Below are 22,683 nucleotides of genomic sequence, written 5' to 3'. Positions count from 1 at the left end.
CAGCAAAAACACTCCCAAAATAAATAAATTCTACCATTAATAACCTAAAGAAAACAATTTCAAATATTTTCATTTCTTCAATATTTACTATAAAACTTGTAACATTAAAGAGAATCATAAACATGTTGTGCACACTTCACAATTCAACATTTACAAATTTATGAAAGGATACTAGCTTCAGAAATTTGTTTTTAAAATTTTCCAATAGCAAGTTAACCTTTAACTTGTAATAGTAACTTAGTTAAAATTATCTACTGCATACTTGTAATCTCCAGATGAGAGGCAACTATTAAGGCAATTGCCACAGTTGGCAAAGAAAACATACTAACATTATAAAAAAAAATTCTCTAAAATGTTCATTTTGGTTTGCCAGCAATAGCATAAAAAATCCTTCAAGTGTATATAAAGAAAGAAGTGTCTAACAACTACAAGTACATAGGCATAAAAATTCTAAGAAAACCAACTCATAGCCTCAATATACTAGAATCAACTTATTATATGCATTTTTGGGAAGTAGCTTTAAATTGTCAGGGGCATATAATAAAGAGAATACAGCGTAAATTTGTTCTTGACCCCCATCAACTAGGAAACAACAACAAAAAAAGGATCCTCTTTTGAATAATGCTAGAATATTTTAAAATTAAAATTTTTTCTAGTTAAAAATATCAAATAGGTGGTCAGAAAACACCAAAGCCTGCTAATAAAGGATTTTTAATGTAACACTTTCATACCTTTAAAAAGGATTATCTTCAATTAAGCAACTAAACACAAATGTCCAATAGTGCATCTACACTTCAACCTTCAAATATCATGAACATTTGGTCGACTTTCATAGTCAGGAGAAACAATGACAGAAGATAGAGGTGGCATTTTTTTCCAAATGCCCTATTTCTTGATTCTAAATCCACAAAACAAATATTATAGGTTTTAAAAAAAACATACAGTCCAGTCTTTGGTCTGCTTACTTACCTTCAATTGAGTGGGGTTCTTGTCACTGGGAAGAAAATTCTGGGTAGGCATATGGATGCACAACTAGGATGAATAGTCCCATTAAGGTTTTCAGTTCCTAGTTTGTCACCTTTCACTTCACTTCTTTCCCTCCTTCACTTAACACTGATTTAAAGCACCATTTATAACATTTATGTAATTGCCTCTGTTGGGCAAATTTACTGTAATTAAAATGCCAGAGGTTCATAGCTCAGCTGTTAAAACTCACAAGCCATAATAAAGTCATTAGAAATCTATTCATTTCAAAAAGCTCCACAAAACAAAATGTTGACTGATGCTTTGCAGGCTGTTGTTTAATGCACCAGTAGCCCACACTTAAAATGTTAACACCATATTTATTACCTAAAAGTGACCCAAAAAGTATCTGCAATGACTAAGGCAACAAAGTCTTAGTTTTCTTTGATAGCTAGAAGCACCCTAATTTCTCAGACTAAGCAAATATTTAAAAAAAAAAATCTATGACAAAGAAACAACAAAGACCCAAGAGTTACATGGTGTAATCTCTGAAGATGGGTAACAGAAAGGTAACTCTATCTTTCCTTCTTCTTGTTAATTATCTCCATTTTCTGACTCAAAGCATAAAGCAGTAAGAGTGCAACCGATTCCAAACAACTTGGAATTTTATTGTAAACATCCCATAAAGAATGGCAACAAATTAGTCCAATTTTTTTTGTTGTTGAAGATAATTGCTTGTAAGGACTGACAACTGCCAAACAAAACATCTTTTATAAGTCGAGCCAGTTTAGTTTACCTTTCTTTACTGAATTTAAGTTTAATGGACATTTTGCCCATATACAACATTACATCAACTTTTAACTGAATATTTCCATCTTAAAATATATGGACACTAAGAACAAACATAAGGTACAGATTTGTTAATACTGTGTAAGGGGTTACAAAAGACAAGGATGATAAGTTACAGGACAAAGAAATAAATTACTGATTGCCATCACCACAGTATTGTTTAAAGAATTAACATTTATAGTACTGCCTAATGTGTATCTGATGACATATGTAAAAACACATTTCCCAACTGGGTTTCTAAATATTTTTGTATGTGATTTTTAAAACTCAGTTACCAATGGCAATTTTAATGTGTATCAATAGTTTTATTTTTAGAAAATACTTATCATGCTTTTATAAGTCAAAGTCTCATATTCTAGATTTAATTAAGACAAGTATATGAATAACAAATGGGCATACATATAAACAAATACACCTTAACTCTAAACTGCAGGGCTTTTCTGCTGTACTTCTCCCATCAATGAATCATAAATTGCCAGTCTTGAAGTGTGTTAAATTAGGTGCAGTCTTCGTTGCACAAAGAGAAGTGAAAATAAAAGTATGCAGGAGAGGAATGATAGAAAAGAAATTAACCAAGGATAAGCTAGATAAGAAATAAATGTCAAGAAACTTGAGGGCAATCCACATTCCATAAAATACAGCACCATGAAAAATTATATTAGAATTTAATCAAAACTTGGTAGTTGAAAGTTGATAAAGAAACTTTACTGAGGTGAAAAGCAAAAAAAAAAGCATGAAAATATATTCACACTAATTTTTAAAACAAGCCTTAAAAGTCATCATAGAATATTTTATTTTCAATAAAAATTTCATAAGGTCTCATGTACCACAAAAATGTTGGGTATGTAGTTAACATTTAAAACAATGAGCTTTAATGTCAAGTTCTGTCCCTGTCTCCAGAACTAAACTATTCATTTTGGAACTCAAAATGTTGGTAATTGTTCAAAAAGATGGATATTAAAGTATACTGAAAATTATACAGGATGTAAGTCATCTTTGTAGATGTGAAAATTCCAACTTTAAGTACCAGTTGGTAAATGTGCATAAAATAATTCCCGAAATATATAAACGAGTAATAAGGTGTTTATCACTACCACAAACATACAAATTTTGAAAAATGTTCAAAAAGTTTTTATCAAAAAGTTAGAAGTAGCATTCACATCTTTCCCTTTCAATCACTCTGTTATTGTCTAATGACAATCTACAGGATTACAACAAAAAAGACAAATCACTCAAATTTACTTCAAAGTACTGGAAAGCTGAGTTAGACATTTGAGCACATGGTTGTGCAGGATGAGATTATGAATTTTACTGTTTTTTAGCCTCTGGGTGAAACAATGTATTATATAGTAAAATTCTAGCACAATACTGTTCTCCAGGAAGGGAAACAAAAAGAAACAAAAAGAGCAATTTAATCCCCAAAAAAGAGATAAGACAAATCCTAGACTGTTTATCTAGAAGGATAATGAGAATGATCAAGCAATATATATATGTGTGTATACACACGCACACACATACACACACGCATGTGCACACACACACACATAGGCTAAGCATTTTACAACAGAGGCAAAGAACTGGTAGACAGTGAAATACAGCTGTTCTCCACACACAAAAATATTTTTTAAATGTTTGTGATAAACTGTCAAGTTGGAAAATAAACTACACCTACACACACACACACACACACACACACAATCATTAGGCTAATAGGCTAGTGAATGTTTTGGAGAGCATCCTATTGCTTGTAGTCAAGATACAAATAGCAAGCCATAGAAGAAACACACTTTCATAAATATATACACATGCCAAGATCTTAAATTGGGAATTAAAACATCATTAGCATTAATGAGAAATATTACAGCTCACTAACTATTAATATATAGCATAGATTTAGGCATATACATGTGTATGCTCTCACGGGCCTAAATATAAGTGTAGCAATCATTTAAGATTTAGACTTTTCTTCAAAAATTTTAGATCACTTACTACTTGCTTTGCTATGACTGAACCTGGATCTAATTTCAGTTTAAAGGGCTTCTAAAAAATTAAAGTGATAAAATATTCAATGTGATAAAAATTACAACACATTCACTGGAGGCAGTGTTACAAAAAAAAGCAAAGTCTAAATTGGGGATGGGGGGGCAGTCAGATATAAAACTAAAAATTCTGTCTTCCAAACCTTTTTTTCACTTACTAAAATAATTTGCATGCAAACAGAAAGTGATCTGTTTTGTTTTGTAATAAATGGTAACTCTGCTAATCTAACATAATCTGGTGACTAACTCTTTAAATCTTAATAACTGAAATTAACATTACAGCAAAATGCTGTTCACTAGTATTTTCATAGTATTTCACTACATATAAAATATGTTTAAAATGTCTGTAGCCTTATTATTCTAATTATCTAAACTGAGAAAATCTTGACATTTGGGGAATAAGGTGACATTTTTATTTTTCAAAATAAATTATAAATAAAGCTTGAGATAGCTACAATCACACAAATGGCAATTCTACATTTCAAGGGGTAAGCTCCTCATAAAAAAAATTTCAACAAAAATTTCACCCTAAAAAAATACACATGATACATACACATTTGGGTATATCCATGATTTTAAGTAAGTCACTTTGATTAGAGTAAGCCAAAGATTATTGATTCCAGAAAAACACAGGCACAAATTTTGTCTAAATGACCAAAAGACAGATAACTGAAATAGTAGTATTTTAGCAAAATCAAATGTAAAGTATCAAATATGAATGCTTCTGAAAATATGTTAGGGTAAATAGTGGCAGCTGAGTTACAGCCAGAAGTAGTTTTGCTTTCATGAAAAAAAGACTACAAACGAAAAAAGAAAATCAGCTTGATCTACTGTCCAACAACAGAAGTTAGTGCCATTAACAATTCAAAACAATAATTTCTTAAAGTCTGAACATATTTCTATGGCCAAAAAAAAAACTGCTTAAAGATGTTAATCCAAGAATAACCCCTACCCAACCCAACGAAATAAGCAAAAGTTATGAGAATACTCCATTTCCTGCGCTTAAGAATTTTCAGATGCATGAAATAATGGAAAGCATAACACAAACACATTAGCTTAAGAAATATCCAGGGATTAGTAGGTATACATTAAGAAGTTTCTTTTATCCCACAAGTCTGATCTAAGTGCAACATAACTGCTGTTACCAGAAAAAAAAAATCAATATTATAGTCCCCCTCACCTCAAAAATCTAAGTAACAAATTAGCGAATTTGAAGTCTCTCAAATTTAAGGAGTAAAACTGCTCTTGAAACTCACATGCACTCTATTGCTGCAAACAATACCATTATGTTTTAAAGACTTTTCCATCTATAGAATGACTCAAAATATCAGTGTGCACTGCAGCAAGGTTCTTTTCTGAAAGACCCTAACAGAAGAACCCTTTGGAATGGTATGAATAGAACCTATTAAAGTTGATTCAAAATATTGGCTGCCCAAAACATTCCAACTCTATCTAGGTACTTTGTTACATTTTAGGACTCAAAGAAAACCAGTCACTCACAGATGTTAAATAGTAAGTGGTAGCAGAGATATAGTAGCCCAAGTTTACTTAAAAATGTTCTAAGAAAAGCCTAAGGTAGAGCATACTATACTTATGAAAGTTTGTTAATTACAACTATTAATTTGAGAGCTAATGATTATTAACAACCTCTCAGCTTATAATTTAGGGTACTCATTCCTACCAAGCTTGTTCTATTTTTCCTTAGAAATGAATAACAGCATCTATTTACTTAATATTTCCAGTAGTTGTAGTTAATAGAGGTAGCTGAGCTACTATTTAGAGAAGCTATTCTTTGTGGATGAAGATTTTTCAAATGTTTAAATTATTTTTTTAAGCTACACAAGTTCTATTAATATAATAAAATATAACAGGAAAAGAAAATGGATGCAAGAAACTTTTGCATTTGGCACCTTGTCTAGATTGATACCTCAAGTATTCTTTTTTAATAAAGTTAATGCATACATCATCAGGACACACCACAAAGATTTGCTACATATTTACAAGGCACCAACCCTTTCTCACCTTTAACATGAATTAAGCAAATCAATGAAAAGCATATCGAGGACCCCCCACCCCCCAAAAAAAACTGTAGTATAAATATATACTTCAGTTTAGTACATTTCATGAAAGTTTGGCCTGGGTAGAGTAAAATAATCCAGATCGTTCTTACAATATAGAAACTGTAAACATTTAATAGCTGCCTTTAGGATTGGTGTATTGTGCAAAAGTTATTATTACTGGGTACAGGAATCAAAATGGCAAAAACAAACTATATAAAACTCTATAAGAAGGTGCTATACTTCTGTGATACAAAAGCAAAAGAGGGATATTCCATTGAGATAAAAATGTCATGCTACTCTTAAGAAGCTGAATAATGCTCCTTTAATGTAGTAAATATGTAGTGTGTCTGTGATATGTGTGTGTGGGGGGCAATTTTTTCTTTAAATTTAAGGCCTAATGAGTAAGGCTTGTTTGAACAAATGAAGTGTGGAGGTCAAAAGTCTTGAAACAAATGTATACTGGCATAATGGAAAAGCACCAATGTGAAAGGAAGCAGAAGTCCCCACACAACTTGCTTTGTAGATTTCCTGGTAAATTCCCTGCAGTAGAAGGCCATTGAAATTTTTAAATTATTCTAAATTTATTAACTGTTAATAATTCCATCCCATGAGATGGCTAACCCTGGCTTTTTCTGTCATTTTACGCACTCTGCCTGATCTGGATGTACCAAGATTCAGAGGATCTTCAGTGGACACAAAGTTGTCATTATCAGAATCATCATTATATAAAACAGTCCTTCTGCCTTGGTTTCTTGTTTTAATTCGAGGCAGTCTACTAAAACGTCCTGAAAACATAGTATCAAATTCATCATCTGCAATGCGTGCACGTTTGGCTCTGGTGGCTCCTCTAGAAGCGCCTCTTCCTCCTCTCCCTCTCCCTCTCCCCCTACTACCACCTCCACCTCTTCCTCGACCCCACGGCCCCTGCCTCCTCTTCCTCTGCCTCCCCTACTCCATCTACCCCATCTACCCCATCTGCCCCTTCCTCCTGTGCCTCTCATCTTCCAGTTTCTTTTTCCATTGGCATGTTGCTTTCTTAGTTTTCTTTTAGGCCTGGTTTGTATGAATTTGCTATAGTCATGGTCTCCATCTACATAATCTTGATCTGTTCTGGAAGTTGATTCAGAGTCAGAATCAGAACCACAGGTACTTTCAGAACTTAAACTGGATCCTAACTCTCCACTCTCTGAGGAAGATGAATGTGATTTCTCCTTTGTTTCTTTTTTCTCTTTCTCTTCTCTTCCCATGTTTTCATCTTCTTCTGATGCACTAAGAAGTTTTCTCTTGATTCCTGTCCGGGGCTCTCTGCCATCACCATTTGTAAGGGGTCCATCAAGGGAGTGATCTAAATCAAGATGAATGATTTTTTTAAAGTTAAGCTTTGATATTAATAAAATGGTTATTTAGGTTTAAATGTAAAATAAACAGTCTATCACAAAAAATTTTGGTACTCAAAGAAAGATGGGATAAAATCATGGAGGGTTTTGGAGTGTGAATCTAAATCTGTTGGATATGATATGGAAGACACTCAAGTTGTGTTTTCCCTAATATTTTTTCTCTGGAGGAGGGAAAGCAGGGAGAAGGACATGGAAGTGGGAGAATGGGCGGTGAGTTAGCTGGGCAGATATTTAAGTGCAGAACTCTAGGAAGAATTATCTGGGAATATATATCAGAATAATTTCATTAATTTCTTCAACAAATTCTTTCTGGTTACCTATTATGAGTCAGGCATTGCTTGGAGTTTTGGATATGGCAATAAATGAGAAAAAGTTCTTGCTCTTTGAAATTATATTTTGGTAGACAAAAGTTGAGAGACAATAAAGTGAACAAATGAATGATCAAATATTAACTAATGATATGCACTGCAAAGAAAAAGAAAGAGGGCAAGAAAAATGTGAAAAATTGGGGTATTTTAGACAGGGAAGACCTTTTTTTTCCAAAGATCTAACTTTTTCCATTTATGCATACAAGAACTGGGGTGAAGGCCAGAGGTGCAGGGGTTAGCAGGTGAGAGGATTCACCAGAGACAGAGTAAGGAGTCGGACAGGCAGATCCACTGAAACACACTGCTGAGGGGAGCAGCGGGCAAGACAGGAGAGGTCTGCTGTGCCATGTGGGTTAGCTCCCTGGCTGGGGATCCAACCCGCATCGCAGTGACTGGTAATAACCCAACAGTGCTGAGACTCAACCCCTGCACCACCAGGGAGACCACAGGGAAGACTTTTTTATGGCAATAGTATCAGAGAAAAGAATCTAACAAAGTGAAATCTGGAGAAAGAGCATTCCAGAAGAAATATAAACCCAGTTTTACTGCAGTGGAAAAGAAAAACAGGGTAGTAAGCAATGACTGCCAGTGGAAAGGTTTTCAAGGTGGAGAATGACAAGATCTGATTTACAAGTTTTAAAGAGTGCTATTGTTGGCTTCCCTGGTGGTGCAGGGGGTTAAGCACCGCACTATGAAGCAATCTGCAGCCTCTGCAGCATGAGTTCGATCCCCAGCTGGCAAGGGAGAAACCCACACGGCGAAGTAGACCTCTCCTGTCTCGCCCACTGCTCCCCTCAGCAGTGTGTTTCAGTCAGTCTGCCTGTTCTGTTCCCCACTCTGCCTCTGGTGAATCCTCTCACCCCTCCCAATCTCTGGCCTGTACCCCAGCTCTTATATGCACAAAAAAAATAAATCTTAAAAAAAAAAGAGTGCTATTTTCACTGTAGAGACAACAGATTACAAAGGAGGCAATATTGGAAGCAGAAGCCATTTGGAAGCCCACTAGAATAGTTGAGTTAAGACATGATAAGGAAGGTAACAATAGAGGTGATGGAAAGTGATTAAATTTGGAGTATTTCTTTCTAAAGGAGCCTCCACAATCAACCTCTGTTATTAAAGCTTGAACTGACAGGAATTGCTGAACAGATCAGATGTCAAGTATTAAAGCACAAAATGAGGGTCAACTCTCAGGTTTTATGATCTGAGCAAATGAGTAATAGAGATATTTTGTTAAACTGGACAACACTGAAGGGGAAATAGATTTGGACAGGGTGGTAAAAAAAAGTCAAGATTCCAAGTTAAGACATTAAAAAAGTAAATGGAAAAATTTAGGTGGCTATACCAGTCTAGTGCTCAGGGGAGATTTGGATATAGCTAGAGATATAATTTGGAAAATTATCAGTAAAGAGATGATATTTAGGTCAAGAAAACTAAGAGCTCATTAAGAAAACAAGTAAAGAGGGAAAACGTGGCTAAGGACTGAGATCCGGGATATTCCAACATTTAAAAATACTGAAGAACCAGCAAAGACTGTTGAGAAGAAATGGCTAGTGAGGTAAGGTGAAAACAGGAGAGTGGACTGGAAAGATTGGAAGTAGCAAAGTCTAAGGTTGTACAGTAAACACTGTAACAAGATTAGTCTAATAGTCTAGGTGTTATGGAGTAAATTATGTCCACTCCTTCTAGTACCTATGTGGAAGACTGAATCCCCATTGTGACTGTATTTGTAAATAGGGTCTTCAAGGCAGAAATTAAAGTATATGATTATAAGGGAGGGGTGGGCCCTAATGCACTAAATGATGTCTTTATAAGAAGAGGAAGAGACACACTAGTGAATATTTTCTCTCCCCATCTGTGAAAAGAAAATCTAAAGCAAAAAGGCAGCTATTTGCAAGCCAGAAAGAGAGCCCTCACCAGACACCAACCCTGCTAGCACCTGATCTTTGAGCTTTAGAACCATGAGAAAATATATGTCGGTTTGAAGTATATGAAGAGGTATTCAACATCTTTAATCATCAGAGAGGTGTGAATCAAAACCACAATCAATATCACCTCACACATGTTAGAAGGGCTAGTATCAAAAAAGATAAAGGATAACAAATGTCCATGAGGGTGGAGAAAATGGAACCCTTGCACACTGTTGGCAAGAATATAAATTTGTCAAAATCAACAAATAACTATGAACCAGAGACACTCTATGCGGGGTAGGGGGCGGGAGGGGAGGGATTGGGGTCAAAATAAAGGGGTTGCAATTGTATGGGGAATATAAAAATAAAATTTATTATTAAAAAAAGAATATAAATTTGTTTATCCATTATGGAAATCAGTATGGATAGTCCTCAAAAAAATTAAAATAAAACAACCATTTGATCCAGCAATCCTACTTCTGAGTATATAGCCAAAGGAATTCAAAACAGGGTTGTGAAGAGATATCTGTACTCTTATGTTCACTATAACATTATTCACAATAGCCAAAAATCTAAATGTCTTGGTACAGATAAGTGAATAAAGAAAATGCGGTGTATATACACATACATATCCTATACAATGGAATATTATTGAGCTTTAAAAAAAGAAGGATGGCCTCCCTGGTGGCCCAAGGGGTTAAGCACCACACTATGAAGCAATCCGCAACCTCTGCAGCATGAGTTCGATCCCTGGCCGGCCAGAGAGAGACCCACATGGCAAAGTAGACCTCTCCTGTCTTGCCCACTGCTCCCCTCAGCAGTATATTTCAGTCAGTCAGCCTGTTCTGCTCCCCACTCTGTCTCTGGTGAATCCTCTCACCCCCCGCATCTATGGCCTACACCCCAGCTATTGTATGCATAAATAAATAAATTTTTAAAAAAATTAAAAAGAAAAGAAAAAAAGAAGGAAATTTTGCCAATTATCATAGCATGAATGGAGCTGGAAGACATTATACAAAGCAAAATAAGCAAGACACAAAGAGAAATAACACATAATGTCACTTATATGTGGAATCTAAAATCATCATACTCATAGAAGCATAGAGTAAGTTGGTAACCGTCAGGGACTGGGGGGAGGGGAAATGGGGGGTGTTGGTCAAATGGTACAAAGAATCAGTTATGCAGGATGAGTAAGTTCTGGATAGCTAATGCACAGCAAGTTGACTATAGTTCACATACTGCATTGTATATTTCAAATCTTCTAGAAGGATAAAAATTTTTTTCAACACACACAGTAGCTATGTAGATATGTTAATTAGTTTGATTATGGTGATCATTTCACAGTATATACATATATTAAAACATCAAATTATATACTTTAAGTATATATATGTATATATAAATTTTCTCTAAGTATATATAAATCTTTTCTTTAAGTATGTGTGTGTGTATATATATATATATATGTATATATAAATTTGCTCTTTAAACCACTTAATCTGTGGAATATTACTGTAACAGCCGCAGCTGACTAATATACTAGGCTAGAGAATAAGGGGTTAGCAATAGAAACTACAGACTAGAAATTCAAATGGTATAAAAGAATTTCATAATTCACAAAACCTAGCAACCAACAGGATATGAAGAGTAGAAGGAAAGTCAAAGAACACTGCAAAATCTTAAACTGGGTGACTAGGAAGATGGTGGGCGGTGCCAGTAATTGAAACAATGAGTTCAGAAAAAGAAGAAAGTTTCAGACAGAAAGATGGATGATAGCACTCAAAGGGAAATTTTTTAGAAAGCACTTGAAAATGAGGCTGCTAGAATAAAGAGATTTTAAGGACAGATATATGAATCTGGAGAGTCATCAGCATGACTGATGTAGCCATCAGATTCCTTAAACCCCCCCCAAAAAAAACACCCAAAACCGAAAAGCCATAAACCAGTAGGAAACTGCAAGTAGGGACAAAAAAGAAGAAACAGATATAGAAGAACCAGTAAAGAAATCAGGCAGTAGCGTGCCTAGTGGGGTTAGTCAATTAACATGCAGTCATACAGAGAGATCAAGGAAAGAGGCACTAAAAAAGGACACTGGTTGGTCATTGACGATAACAGGTAATTCTGGGGAAATAGCTTTTGCAGAGTGGTGGGGACAGAAACCAGAGGATTTACAAAGGATAAAAGAATGCTTAATGAAAGAAAATAGAGATGGGAAGTATTAGGCCATTCTTTCTAAAAGCTTGATGGTAAAGGGAAGGTCAAAAAGAGGAGGAATTAGCACAAACGTATGCAAGATGCAGCAGGATGAGAAGAGAATCAAGATACAAATTGAGAAAATTAAAGACAGTAATTATTTTAAAGTAATCAAATGTGTTTCAATATATCTCACACAACCAATATAAAATATATCTTTCAAAAATCTACTTTTAAGTTAGTCGATATTTAAGTTATTCAAAGCTTCAATAATGCTTTATTAAAAATTTATATAAAATAAAAATGTGTTTTTGTAGAAAGATATTTGTAAAAGCTTATTATTAACTATTAAGAAATTTCAAAACAGAATAACCTATTGGAACTTTCTTTGAACACATTCAAGGTATATAACATAGGACTAAGTGCAAGAAGAAAAGTGAATAACAACTATAATCTTCAAATATTTATAAATGATGCCCCCTGAAATGGTCCAAAATAAATATACAGATAATGAATTAGGTTAGTGATTTCTTCTTAAGCAGTGGAAATTTTTCTTCAAATAGAAGTTACATGGAAGCTCATTATATGAATTAAAAACAAGAACTGTTCTGGTTGAATAGGGAAGGTTCTTCTAAGAATTCCTGAAGTATCTCTGTGGTTTTCCTAGAAATAGGCAGAGGCTACTCTGAAAATCACTGAATTAGTGAGACATCAGGCCCTAAGGGAAGAGAATGTCTGAGTTTTTTTTCCCTATTCATTTCACATTTTACTTAGAAAGACTACAATGTGCTTAAAAATAACTATTGGGAACGTGCTAAGGGCCTTTTCAGGCTGTGGATATGAAACCCTATCTGCTCAATTTTGACAACATTAAAATCCTCATTAAATAAAATGACATGTTAATTTGTACTACCTAAGTACATCAGTTTTTAAATGATTTGTCTGCCATCCGGAGGAAACAAAGAATAAACACCCTGTCCATATTTTTTTCCTACCTTGTTTAATTGGCAAAACTCTATTCCGAAATGATTTGGCTTTCCCTGGGTCATGGCTATTTCCACTTCGGCTATATCCACTGAAGCTTGATGAAGAAAATGCCCCATCTACTTCATCATCAAGTAGATATAGTGAAAGCCCTTCAGCAGCATCTGAAACTTGCATTTAAAAAGACTGTAATGTTAACATAATTATCATGTTTTCAGGAAAGTTAAATGAGCTATTTTAAAAATTATATCATGCTCAGCTATGTTACTCTAACATCAAAATGAAAACTGCTTGAAGAAGTAAATACATTTTGAGAACAAATGGTTCATTACATGTTTAGCTTTTAAGTACAGAATTTCAGAAAAAAACTGTCCAATGAAACCACCTCCATATATAATGAATCCTTAATTCTTAGGTTGGCAAATATATTGTAGATGAGTATTCTGAGATATTACCGATATTAAAAATCATAAAGCCACAGAGTTTTATAACCATGAGCCTTTAAAACTCATCTAGTCTAAAACCTTCATTTAAAAATGAAGAAACTGTATCAGTCCTGTGGTCTGATGTTTTACTCAGGGCCCCACAGATAGAATATAACTGGGAAAGCACAACTTTCCTACATCTAAATTCATTGCTCTTTGAGCTATAAACCGTGCTGCCTCTTCTACATCCTAAATACCAGCACTAAACTGAGATATATAACACTACAAACAAAAGACATATTTACCAGGAGATGAGAAAGGAGAGCTAGTCCTGGCAAAAGACACTGAGGTATTATGGTCATTTTTCGGCTGCAACTTCATTTGTTTCTGTTTCCCTTTTGGACTAAAGTAAAAATATATAAAAATGAGTAGTTGTTTTTTGTGTTTTTTTTTTCTGTTAGCAACATATTATGATAGACAGTATGATACAAAATGCTTAAGCTGACCAAAGAAGAAATTTCCTGTTTTTTCAGTGAAATGCCTAAAATTGGCAATACGACAAGGTTAAATTTCAATCATTGAAATTTTAAAAAAGTCTTTGATATAGTCAAATGCATATAAACAGAATTTTGGGAGTCACCATCTCAACTTCACATAGATGCAAGAATTAAAAAAAAAAAAAAAAAAACTCTTGGGTCTTGGGATGTCTTAAACGATTCATAAACTTCAAAGATTAGGCAATATATACAAAATGCTTTGAAAACATAAAATGCTATATCAATGTAACATACCTGGGGGCTCTGCTACTAGATAACGAACTGCTGCTGCTTCTTAGACGTTTTCTGTACCGTGGCCTTTTCCTCTTCTGACTCTGGATTGCTGACTTATATTCAGAGATGATATTTTTAATGTGACTTTCAAATAAGGCAGATAATCGCAGCGTCATGCTATAAATCTGAAAAGGTGAAAATTGTAGTCTTGTTGTAGAAACATTTTTAATTATATAAAAGATAGAAACATGCCTGGATCAACATTCCTTCAGACAAGATATGGGAGCTATTTTATATACTTGAAATATTTTTTCTGAAGAATTTTAAAGGTACCATTTTCACCTAAAAATTAACAAATATTTTAAAGATAATAACCAATGTTGGGCTAGGTTAGAATAAAATTTGTATAGATAGCCACTGGATATTTTAACTGGAACAATATTCTAAAGGAAAATTTGCAATATGTACTAAAAGCCTAAAAAAATAAATATACTTTGTCTAATAATTTCACTTGTGGGAATTTATCCTAAGGGAATATCCTATAATTGTGCAGATAATATAACTATGCTCAAGAATATTAACATATTTTAGACACAAATTTTTAATGTAGAATGAAAAACTAGAAATAGCCTGTATCTTTCAATATCTGAACACTAGTGAAATAGCATAGAACTACCACACAGAGGAATATGGAGACATTAAAAATTCTGTTTTCAAACAGTAATAACATAAGAAAAATGTTCATATTTTAAAAGACTCAAAATATAACCTACTGTTCTAAAGAATATATAAACATGAAAGTAAATGTAAGAAATAAATGTTAAAAAATTATGACTGCAGAAATCAGTGAAAATTCATTTCATGAGATGTAAGTGGCCAAGTAAAATAACTATTTTGCAAATAATTTAAAAGTTAATCAGATGCCACTAATCACAAAACACAAAAATTATTGTTACTATCTTTTGTTCTCAAGATATTTAAGTTCTGACAAAACATAGGGACAGTATTAAATGTGAGTATGAATACACTGTTATACCAATAGAATTCACTATTTGTTATAATAAAGGGAGCATAAATATTCAGAGCTAACCCAAATATTTCACATATTTAAATGAATAGTGCCAAATACTTTTACGTATCAAATTATTAAAGGGTACTCAAATGACTACCTCTCCTTTCCTTGACCTATCAAGCAGATATAAGTATTACAAAGAGTAAAGAAAAGGCAGGTAGGAGAAAGTTGTTTCATATATATAAAAAATTGCAAGGCCTCCCCGCTGGTGCAGCGGTTGAGCACTGGGTGGCAAAGCTGCCTGCAGCCTCTGCAGCACCAGTTCGATCCCTGGCCGCCCAGGCAAGGGTCCCACATGGCGCGGCAGACCACTTCTGCCACGCCCGCTGCTCCCCTCAGCAGTGTATTTCGTCAGTCTGCCTGCTCTGCTTTCCCCTCTGGCTCTGGTGAATTCTCTCACCCTCCCGCACTTCTGACTGTACCCAATGCTTGTATAAATCAATAAATCTTTTTAAATTAAACCTAATTACATGCATAAGCATGTAATTAAATGCTTAATTAACCGAATATTGCTTTCTCATACCCTTGATTTTTTATTAGAGGTATAAGCTTTGGAGTTGCTGAATATTTGGCGGACATCCTTATAAAATTCCAGAGGACTACCATAGTTTCCTGCTTCCAAAGTTTCTTTCACAGTGCTGAAGTCCATAGGAGTGTCTATAACATCTTGATAATCCTACAAAGAAGAATGTGTCATTAAATACAATGGGACTGAGACTGGCAGTACCACTCTGCCATGAAAAACAAAAACAAAAACAAAAATACTGCTTTTCAATCTGCCAAGCACCTCCCCCAAACCCCATACCACTCATTAATTATGTAGAGCTCTTTAGGGGGATCAAAAAAGAGAAGGGGTCTGTGGGAAGGCCTTAGCCCTCCACATGCAAATGATAAACCTAATAACCTTATGGGACAAAATAGAAAACCTACAGCCACCAGTTTCAACCCTACAGAGTCCATAATACAGAATTCCATTTGTGGCTTAAAGACAGAAATAATTCCCAGATACCCAACAAAATACAAACAAAACTAGATGTATAATTTTCATATACATATATTTACATATATATAATATCCACATATAACTAAACAGTTCAGTGGTCACAACTTAGCTCCATATTTCTAAGATAGTCCCAGCTACGAAGAGCATTCTACCTAAGATGTCATTAGCTAGGAGTCAAAATCAAATTATATTTGGTGTTTTTCAATAAATGTGACACTTGTTTCATCTAAGGTCATTCCTTCCATAGATTCAGAACTAGTTTGATCTGATTAGAGAGGGAGATGATTCTATTCTTTTTTTTGATGGGGCAGGGAGTCTACAGTAACTTTTTTGTAATGGAGAAACCATGCTGCAATAAGTGTACATGATTAGAGCAGATGGTGGATATCTTTCCATACCAGCTGGTACTACACACAGGTTAAAAACATAGCCCAGAGCATCCTCTTTCCTAGTCTTCCCTTGCATTTTCTGACTCAGGATGATGATGAGTGACTGTACAATAGAACAAAGGTGTGAGGTACAACTGGGCAGAGGCAACAAGATTGATTCCATTTTAACCTAAAATCTTTTAAGTATAGTTCATATTTCAAGGGTTACCCTATGGTATTTTCATTGAAATTAAACCTATACATACCATAACCCTCAATAAGTATACTTCAGAGTAAAAACCACAGTATTATATACTTATCCTATTTTGAATCAGGAAGAAATAAAATCAATTATCCCTTTTCTCTCAATGGAGAAGCCAAAGAACTAGAGGAAATGGCAGAGGAAAGTTATTACAAAAAAAAGTATTTTTTGACTTATGAGAACACATGATTGTTCTTTATATATATATATTTAACATTTTTTTGCTTAAATCATAAAAACTAAAACTGTATTCTAACACAGTGTGGCTTGTGGAACAGATTTTTACAGAGGAAAACTGTTACATAATATGATAACCAAAACTGAAAAGACCCAGTAAGCCTGTATAAAGGTTCTCGTAGGAATAATCAACTACAATATAGACGTAAAAATTGATGCTATTTGCTTTGTTCCAATGGCTTAGGATCTGTAAAAGCAAATAAACATCTATATGGATGCTACTTGACTTGTTGACTTAAACTACTAAAATATAAACAGCAACCAAAAAAGCCAAAGAAAAGGGTAAAAAGAGAGTAAACAAAGACGGAAAACAGCTTTATAAATTATAAAAAAAGTTACAGTATGGAGGTTTTATAAGAAAAGTAACATGAAAACAACCAACATGTGTCTTTTAAGAGACAACTAGGCCTACCTCAGAAAGAGATGGATCTTGCTGTCTTTCTGGAATAACTGACTCTGAGGATTCGCCCTCTTGCTCTTGATGGTTCTATTAAGGTGAAAAAGATACATTGTGTTTCTAGACCACCAGAACAAAATATCAAGACTTGCAATGCAATTATGATTTAAGGCACAAAGATCAATAAATAGGAATTATAACTTTACTGGCTATATTTTACACTTGATCTTAGCCAAAAGGCCGAGAAGCGATTACTGGCTATATTTTAATATAACTTTACTGGCTATATTTTAAGATTAATAGATTCTACATTCAACATTCTCCTCGATTACAGAAAAACACGAGCTAATTTATTGCACCCAAACTCCTTACAAACAAAGCAGCTTTGCTGAACATAATTTGTTCCTTATTTGCATATTTTCCCCATCTGAAATATGTATGTGCAGAAAATACTGATGATTACTAGGTTTCATCAAAAGATGGTGTGACATATTACACCGTTACTCAGAAAAAGTTAAAATAGGCTTGTTATCTATACTAAAATGTTATTCAACATTTAAATATATATACTCCTAGAAAACGAATACTATAATTTAAGTTCTTACACTTTTATCTTTTTTTTAAAGATTTATTTATTTATACAAGCACTGGGTACAGTCAGAAGCAGTGGGAGGGTGAGAGAATTCACCAGAGTAAGAGTGGGGAACAGAACAGGCAGACTGATGAAATACACTGCTGAGGGTGCGGGCAGCTTCACAGCCCAGCACTCAACCGCTGCACCACTAGGGGAGGCCCCACTTTTATCTTTGATGAAAATAAAAGTGATAATGGAAACTCCACCTACAACAGGGTCAGACAGAGAGGTATGGATAATCCTCTCCCCTAACCATTACACTAAAAGGAAAATAAAATTAGCATAAAATTTGCTCAAAGGAAGTTCTGTAGGTTCCATGATAGATATGGAGGTCTTTCCCATGGAGGCTTTGTGCTGAGGTTGGTGGCTTGCTGTGAGGATGGAGAGAAAAGAAGGAAACATGGTCCCAGATAGGACTGTAACAATTCTGGCCTGTGGAACAGGATTGGAAGGCTACTACAATGGTCCTACCAGACTTTTCAGAGAGGGGTTGGGGCAGACAGACATGCACATGCACAAGAATGCAGGCTAGGTCGTTGGGAGTTTGGCAGTCAGCCGAACAGATAAGAGAGGTCCCTATCGGCTCCCAGAGGAAAGACAGGACACCCCTCTACTCCTCTTGGAGCTGCTCTGGGCACTGTCTTAGACAGTCTGGCATAAGGGAATCTGGTAGTTAAATGGTGTAGGCGGGAGAAACTCCTCCCTACTCCCTTCAGAAAAACCCAAGTGAGGAGTACTCAGCAACCTGCACATCAGGGCTCTTGTCTGGCAGCAGGCATTGCCCAACAACCAGGGTCCTGGAGCCACCTGTCCAGGAGTGCAAGGCAGCCAATGTCCAGATGCTCACAACTTGTGGGTCAATGTCTAGCAGTCATGCCCAATGACTCAAGCTTAATGAAATATGCCTCGCATCATAGAAGAAAGAAACAAGGAGGCGGGGCAGGAATTTAGGAAACCTGAAGCGAGCCTGCTTTAGAGAGAGAAAAAAGAGGAGATAGAATTGACCTATCTGCCTGGAAGAGCCTTCATACCTCACCACGACTGAAACTATGTATTTGAGTCTCAGCTCCCCATGCTGCCTTCATACGTCACCAAGAAAAACAAAGGAGACAAACAAACTTAAACCAGAGAGCACCAACTGTAACTATGTAAAAAAAAGCCACACACATGCCTAGGAAGCAAGAAATAGCTGAAAACAAGATGAAAAATCGTAAGTATTGCAGAACATGGAAAGAGGACACAGAAATAGAGGACCGAATAGACAAAGATATTAGAATAACAATTTAAAAAATGCTATATGAAGTACTGGAAGGACAATCAAACACAGAAAGTGCAGGATTTTACAAAAGGGATCCAGGAACAAAAAAAGAGCTATTCACTGAAAAGACTGAAGACATTGAAAGAACACAAAACAGACACTGAAGAAAATGAGGATAAATATGGAAAATATATTAAATAGATTTAAGCTGGCAGAAGAATTATGATAATGGAAGATACAAATGTAAAAATGATGCAAATGGAAGTAGAGAGTAATAAGACAGGAAAAATGAAGAAACTCTAGGAGAAGTATCAGACTTAATTAGAAAAGTAAACATAACAACACTGGATAGTCAAGAAGGAAAAGAGAAAGGGGAACAGCGACAATATTCAAAGAAATACTAACAGAACTTCCTGAAACTAAGAGATAAACAGGGATATTCAGATAGCCAATTAATACCTAAAATTCTAAATGCAAAACGACCTCATCAAGAGGTAGAGAAAATAAAGAATGCATCATACACAAGCACCTTGATAAAGTTCTCTTCTTTTTTCAGCAGTTACTCTTCAGGCTAGAAGAGAGTGGAATGATGTGTTCACAAACCTAAAAAAAAAAAAACCTGCCAGCCAAGAATATTCTATTCTGCAAAATTATCATTCAAGTATGGAAGTGAAATAAAAGCATTCCCAAACAAAAGGTAATGGACCTTATCAACACCAAATCTGCCCTACAAGAAATGTTGAAATGAGTTCTTTTATAAAAAAAGCAACATAAAACACAGAACCTTGATAGAAATGACAAAAGGAATATATAATCAGAAGTATGAACAAGGATAAAATGAGATAACACCACAAAAGGGGAGGAAGAAAGGGTGAGAAATTGTATAATGACAATTCGATATCAGCTCATAAAGGACTTTCTTAAACAAAAGCTTGATAAAACCCTCTTGGAAAACACAAAACAACAATCTAGAAAAGAGAAACACAGAAGAAATGCAGAAGCTGAAGCAACATCCCCCAAAAGTCATCCAAATGAAGAAGCAAAGAGAAGCAAATGGAAAAAGAAACAACAAAAAGATTAAACAGCCTTAAAATGAAAGATAGAAACAGTAAATAAACCTAATGCATCAATCATCATCCTAAATAGTCCAAACTCACCAATTTAAAAGGCAAATAACAAACTGGATAAAAATACAGAGCCTCCCCGGTGGCGCAGCGGTTGAGCACTGGGTTGCGAAGCAGCCCTCAGCCTCTGCAGCACTGGTTCAATCCCCGGCTGCTCCCCGGCCACCGGAGGAGGGTCCCACATGGCGCACAGACCTCTCCTGCCGCCCGCTGCTCCCCTCGGCAGTGTACTTTGGTCCTTCTGCCTGCTCTGCTCCCCGCTCTGGCTCTGGTGAATTCTCTCACCCTCCCGTGCTTCTGACTGTACCCAGTGCTTGTATAAATAAATAAAAATAAATCTTTAAAAAAAAATACAAAAGCCATCTATAATTTGCATACAAGTTACTCATTAAAAAACTAAAGACAAACACAAACTTAGAATGAAAGACTGGAAGTCAGGTATCTCAAACCAGTAACACAAAGAAAAAGGCAGGAACTGCTATTCTCATAGCTAATAAATTAAGACTTTCAGTTAAAAAAAGGTAATAAGGGACAAAGAATGATAATATGTAATAATCAAGGGAACAATTCATCAAGAAGATATAACTGTCATTAATATTTATGTACCTAATTATATGAAATGATTATTAGCAGAGATAAAGCAACAAACTACCAAAAACACAATAGTTGAGGAGTTCAACACATCCTTACCAAAGGGATAAATCATCCAGAAAGTTAACAAGGAAATAGATCCCTTAAATGGTGTAATGGACCAGGTGCGATTTAGAGACATTTTCAGAACCTGCCATCCCAAAACAATGAATACACATTCTTCTGAAGTGCACACAAACATTCTCAGGTACAGATTATATAGGCCACACAACATGTCTCAAAAACAGTATGAATATAAAAATTATGACAAGCATTATCTCTGATCACAATGGTGTCATGATAAAAATCAAGCACAAAAATAAAAAACAAGACATGTGGAAACTAAAAAAAAAAATGCTTTTCAATAACTCCTGTGTCAAAGAAAACCACTGGAGAAATTTCAAAGTATTGGAAGACTAATGAAAGAGGAGAGATAAGCACCAGATCACATGGGACGTCCTAATAGTGGTTTTATGAGGAAAGGACATAGAAATACAGGCTCAAATCAGTTAACAAGAAAAATATCAAGTAAATAACCTAACATGACAACAGAAGGAACTATAAAAAGAAGAAAAAACGAAAGCAAAAAATCAGATCATAAATAATAAAAATTAGAGAAATAAATGAAATGGAAAACAAAAAGATAGTTCAAAAGATCAATGGAACCAAGAGCTGCTTCTTTGAAAGGATTAAACAAATTAATAAACCCATAGCTAAAGCTCACTAAGAAGTGAGGAAACCCAGATAAAAAGAATCAGAAATGAGAGAGTCAAAATTACAACAAATGTCACAGAAATACAAAAGATCGTTAAGAAACTACTATAAATGTCTTTATGCAAACAAACTGAACAGCTAGAAGAAATGCATGGACTTTTAGAAACATACAACCTTCCAAGACTGAACCAGGATGAAATTAACAACTTCTTCAGCAGACCAGTCACAAGTGCAGAAACTGAAAGAGTAATCAAAATTCTGTCTAAGAACAGAAGCAGAGGATCAGATGTATTCTCTAGTGAATTCTATCAAACTTTCAAAAAGGAACTAATACCTAACCTCATATTCTTCAGAAAAAAAAATCAAAGAGGGTGGAAAGCTCCTTAAGGGTAACATACCTTGATTCCAAAACGAAAGGACAGGCAAAAAACAAAAATTATAGGGTGATATCTCTGATAACATAGATGCAAAAATCCTCAACAAAATGTTAGCAAATTGAATCTAGCAGTATATCAAGAGAATCATCTATCATGATCAAGTAGGTTTCATGCCAGAGATGTAGGGTTGTTTTAAAATATGGAAATTGATCAATGTCATTCACCAGATACACAAAAAATACAAGATGAAAGTTATATGATCATTTCAATAGATGCCCAAAAAGAATTTGACAATATTCAAAACACATTTAGGATACAAACTCTCAATGAAATGAGAATAAATGGAACTTATCTCAACATAATAAAGGCCATATGTAACAAACCCATGGGCAATAAATATCATATACAATGGTGAAAACCTGAAGTCATTTCCTCTAAGATGAGGAACAAAATAAGGAATTCTATACAGAAAATACCATATACAAAAATTAATTCAAAATGGATTAAAGGCTTAAATATAAGAACTGAAACCATAACATACTTAAAAGAAAACACAGATGATACACTACTGGACATCAACCACAGAGTTGTATTTGTAGACACATCTCAATGGCAAAGGAAATCAAACTAAATGTTTCAACACTTCGACAAA

The 22,683-nt window shown here is 34.8% G+C and overlaps 1 protein-coding gene and 1 pseudogene across 1 annotated transcript in view; both read right to left on the bottom strand.

Moving 5' to 3' along the window:
- Nucleotides 1–227: 227 nt before the first annotated feature.
- BRWD3 (bromodomain and WD repeat domain containing 3) overlaps nt 228–22,683 on the bottom strand; it is a 154,238-nt gene continuing 131,782 nt past the window's right edge. Inside the window, 8 exon segments of the mRNA XM_054695885.1 lie at nt 228–6,825; nt 6,828–7,256; nt 12,772–12,930; nt 13,491–13,588; nt 13,977–14,140; nt 15,551–15,703; nt 17,310–17,384; nt 18,674–18,792. Of these exon segments, the coding sequence (XP_054551860.1) occupies nt 6,503–6,825; nt 6,828–7,256; nt 12,772–12,930; nt 13,491–13,588; nt 13,977–14,140; nt 15,551–15,703; nt 17,310–17,384; nt 18,674–18,792 (1,520 nt within the window). The 3' untranslated portion in view covers nt 228–6,502.
- LOC119246868 (U2 spliceosomal RNA) lies at nt 17,399–17,546 on the bottom strand (annotated as a pseudogene).

The sequence above is a fragment of the Talpa occidentalis genome, unplaced genomic scaffold, assembly GCF_014898055.3.
Source record: "Talpa occidentalis isolate TD23 unplaced genomic scaffold, MPIMG_talOcc4v2.1 talOcc4.15, whole genome shotgun sequence".
Classification (NCBI taxonomy): Eukaryota; Metazoa; Chordata; class Mammalia; order Eulipotyphla; family Talpidae; genus Talpa; species Talpa occidentalis.
This window is presented reverse-complemented; position numbering and strand designations above follow the sequence as displayed.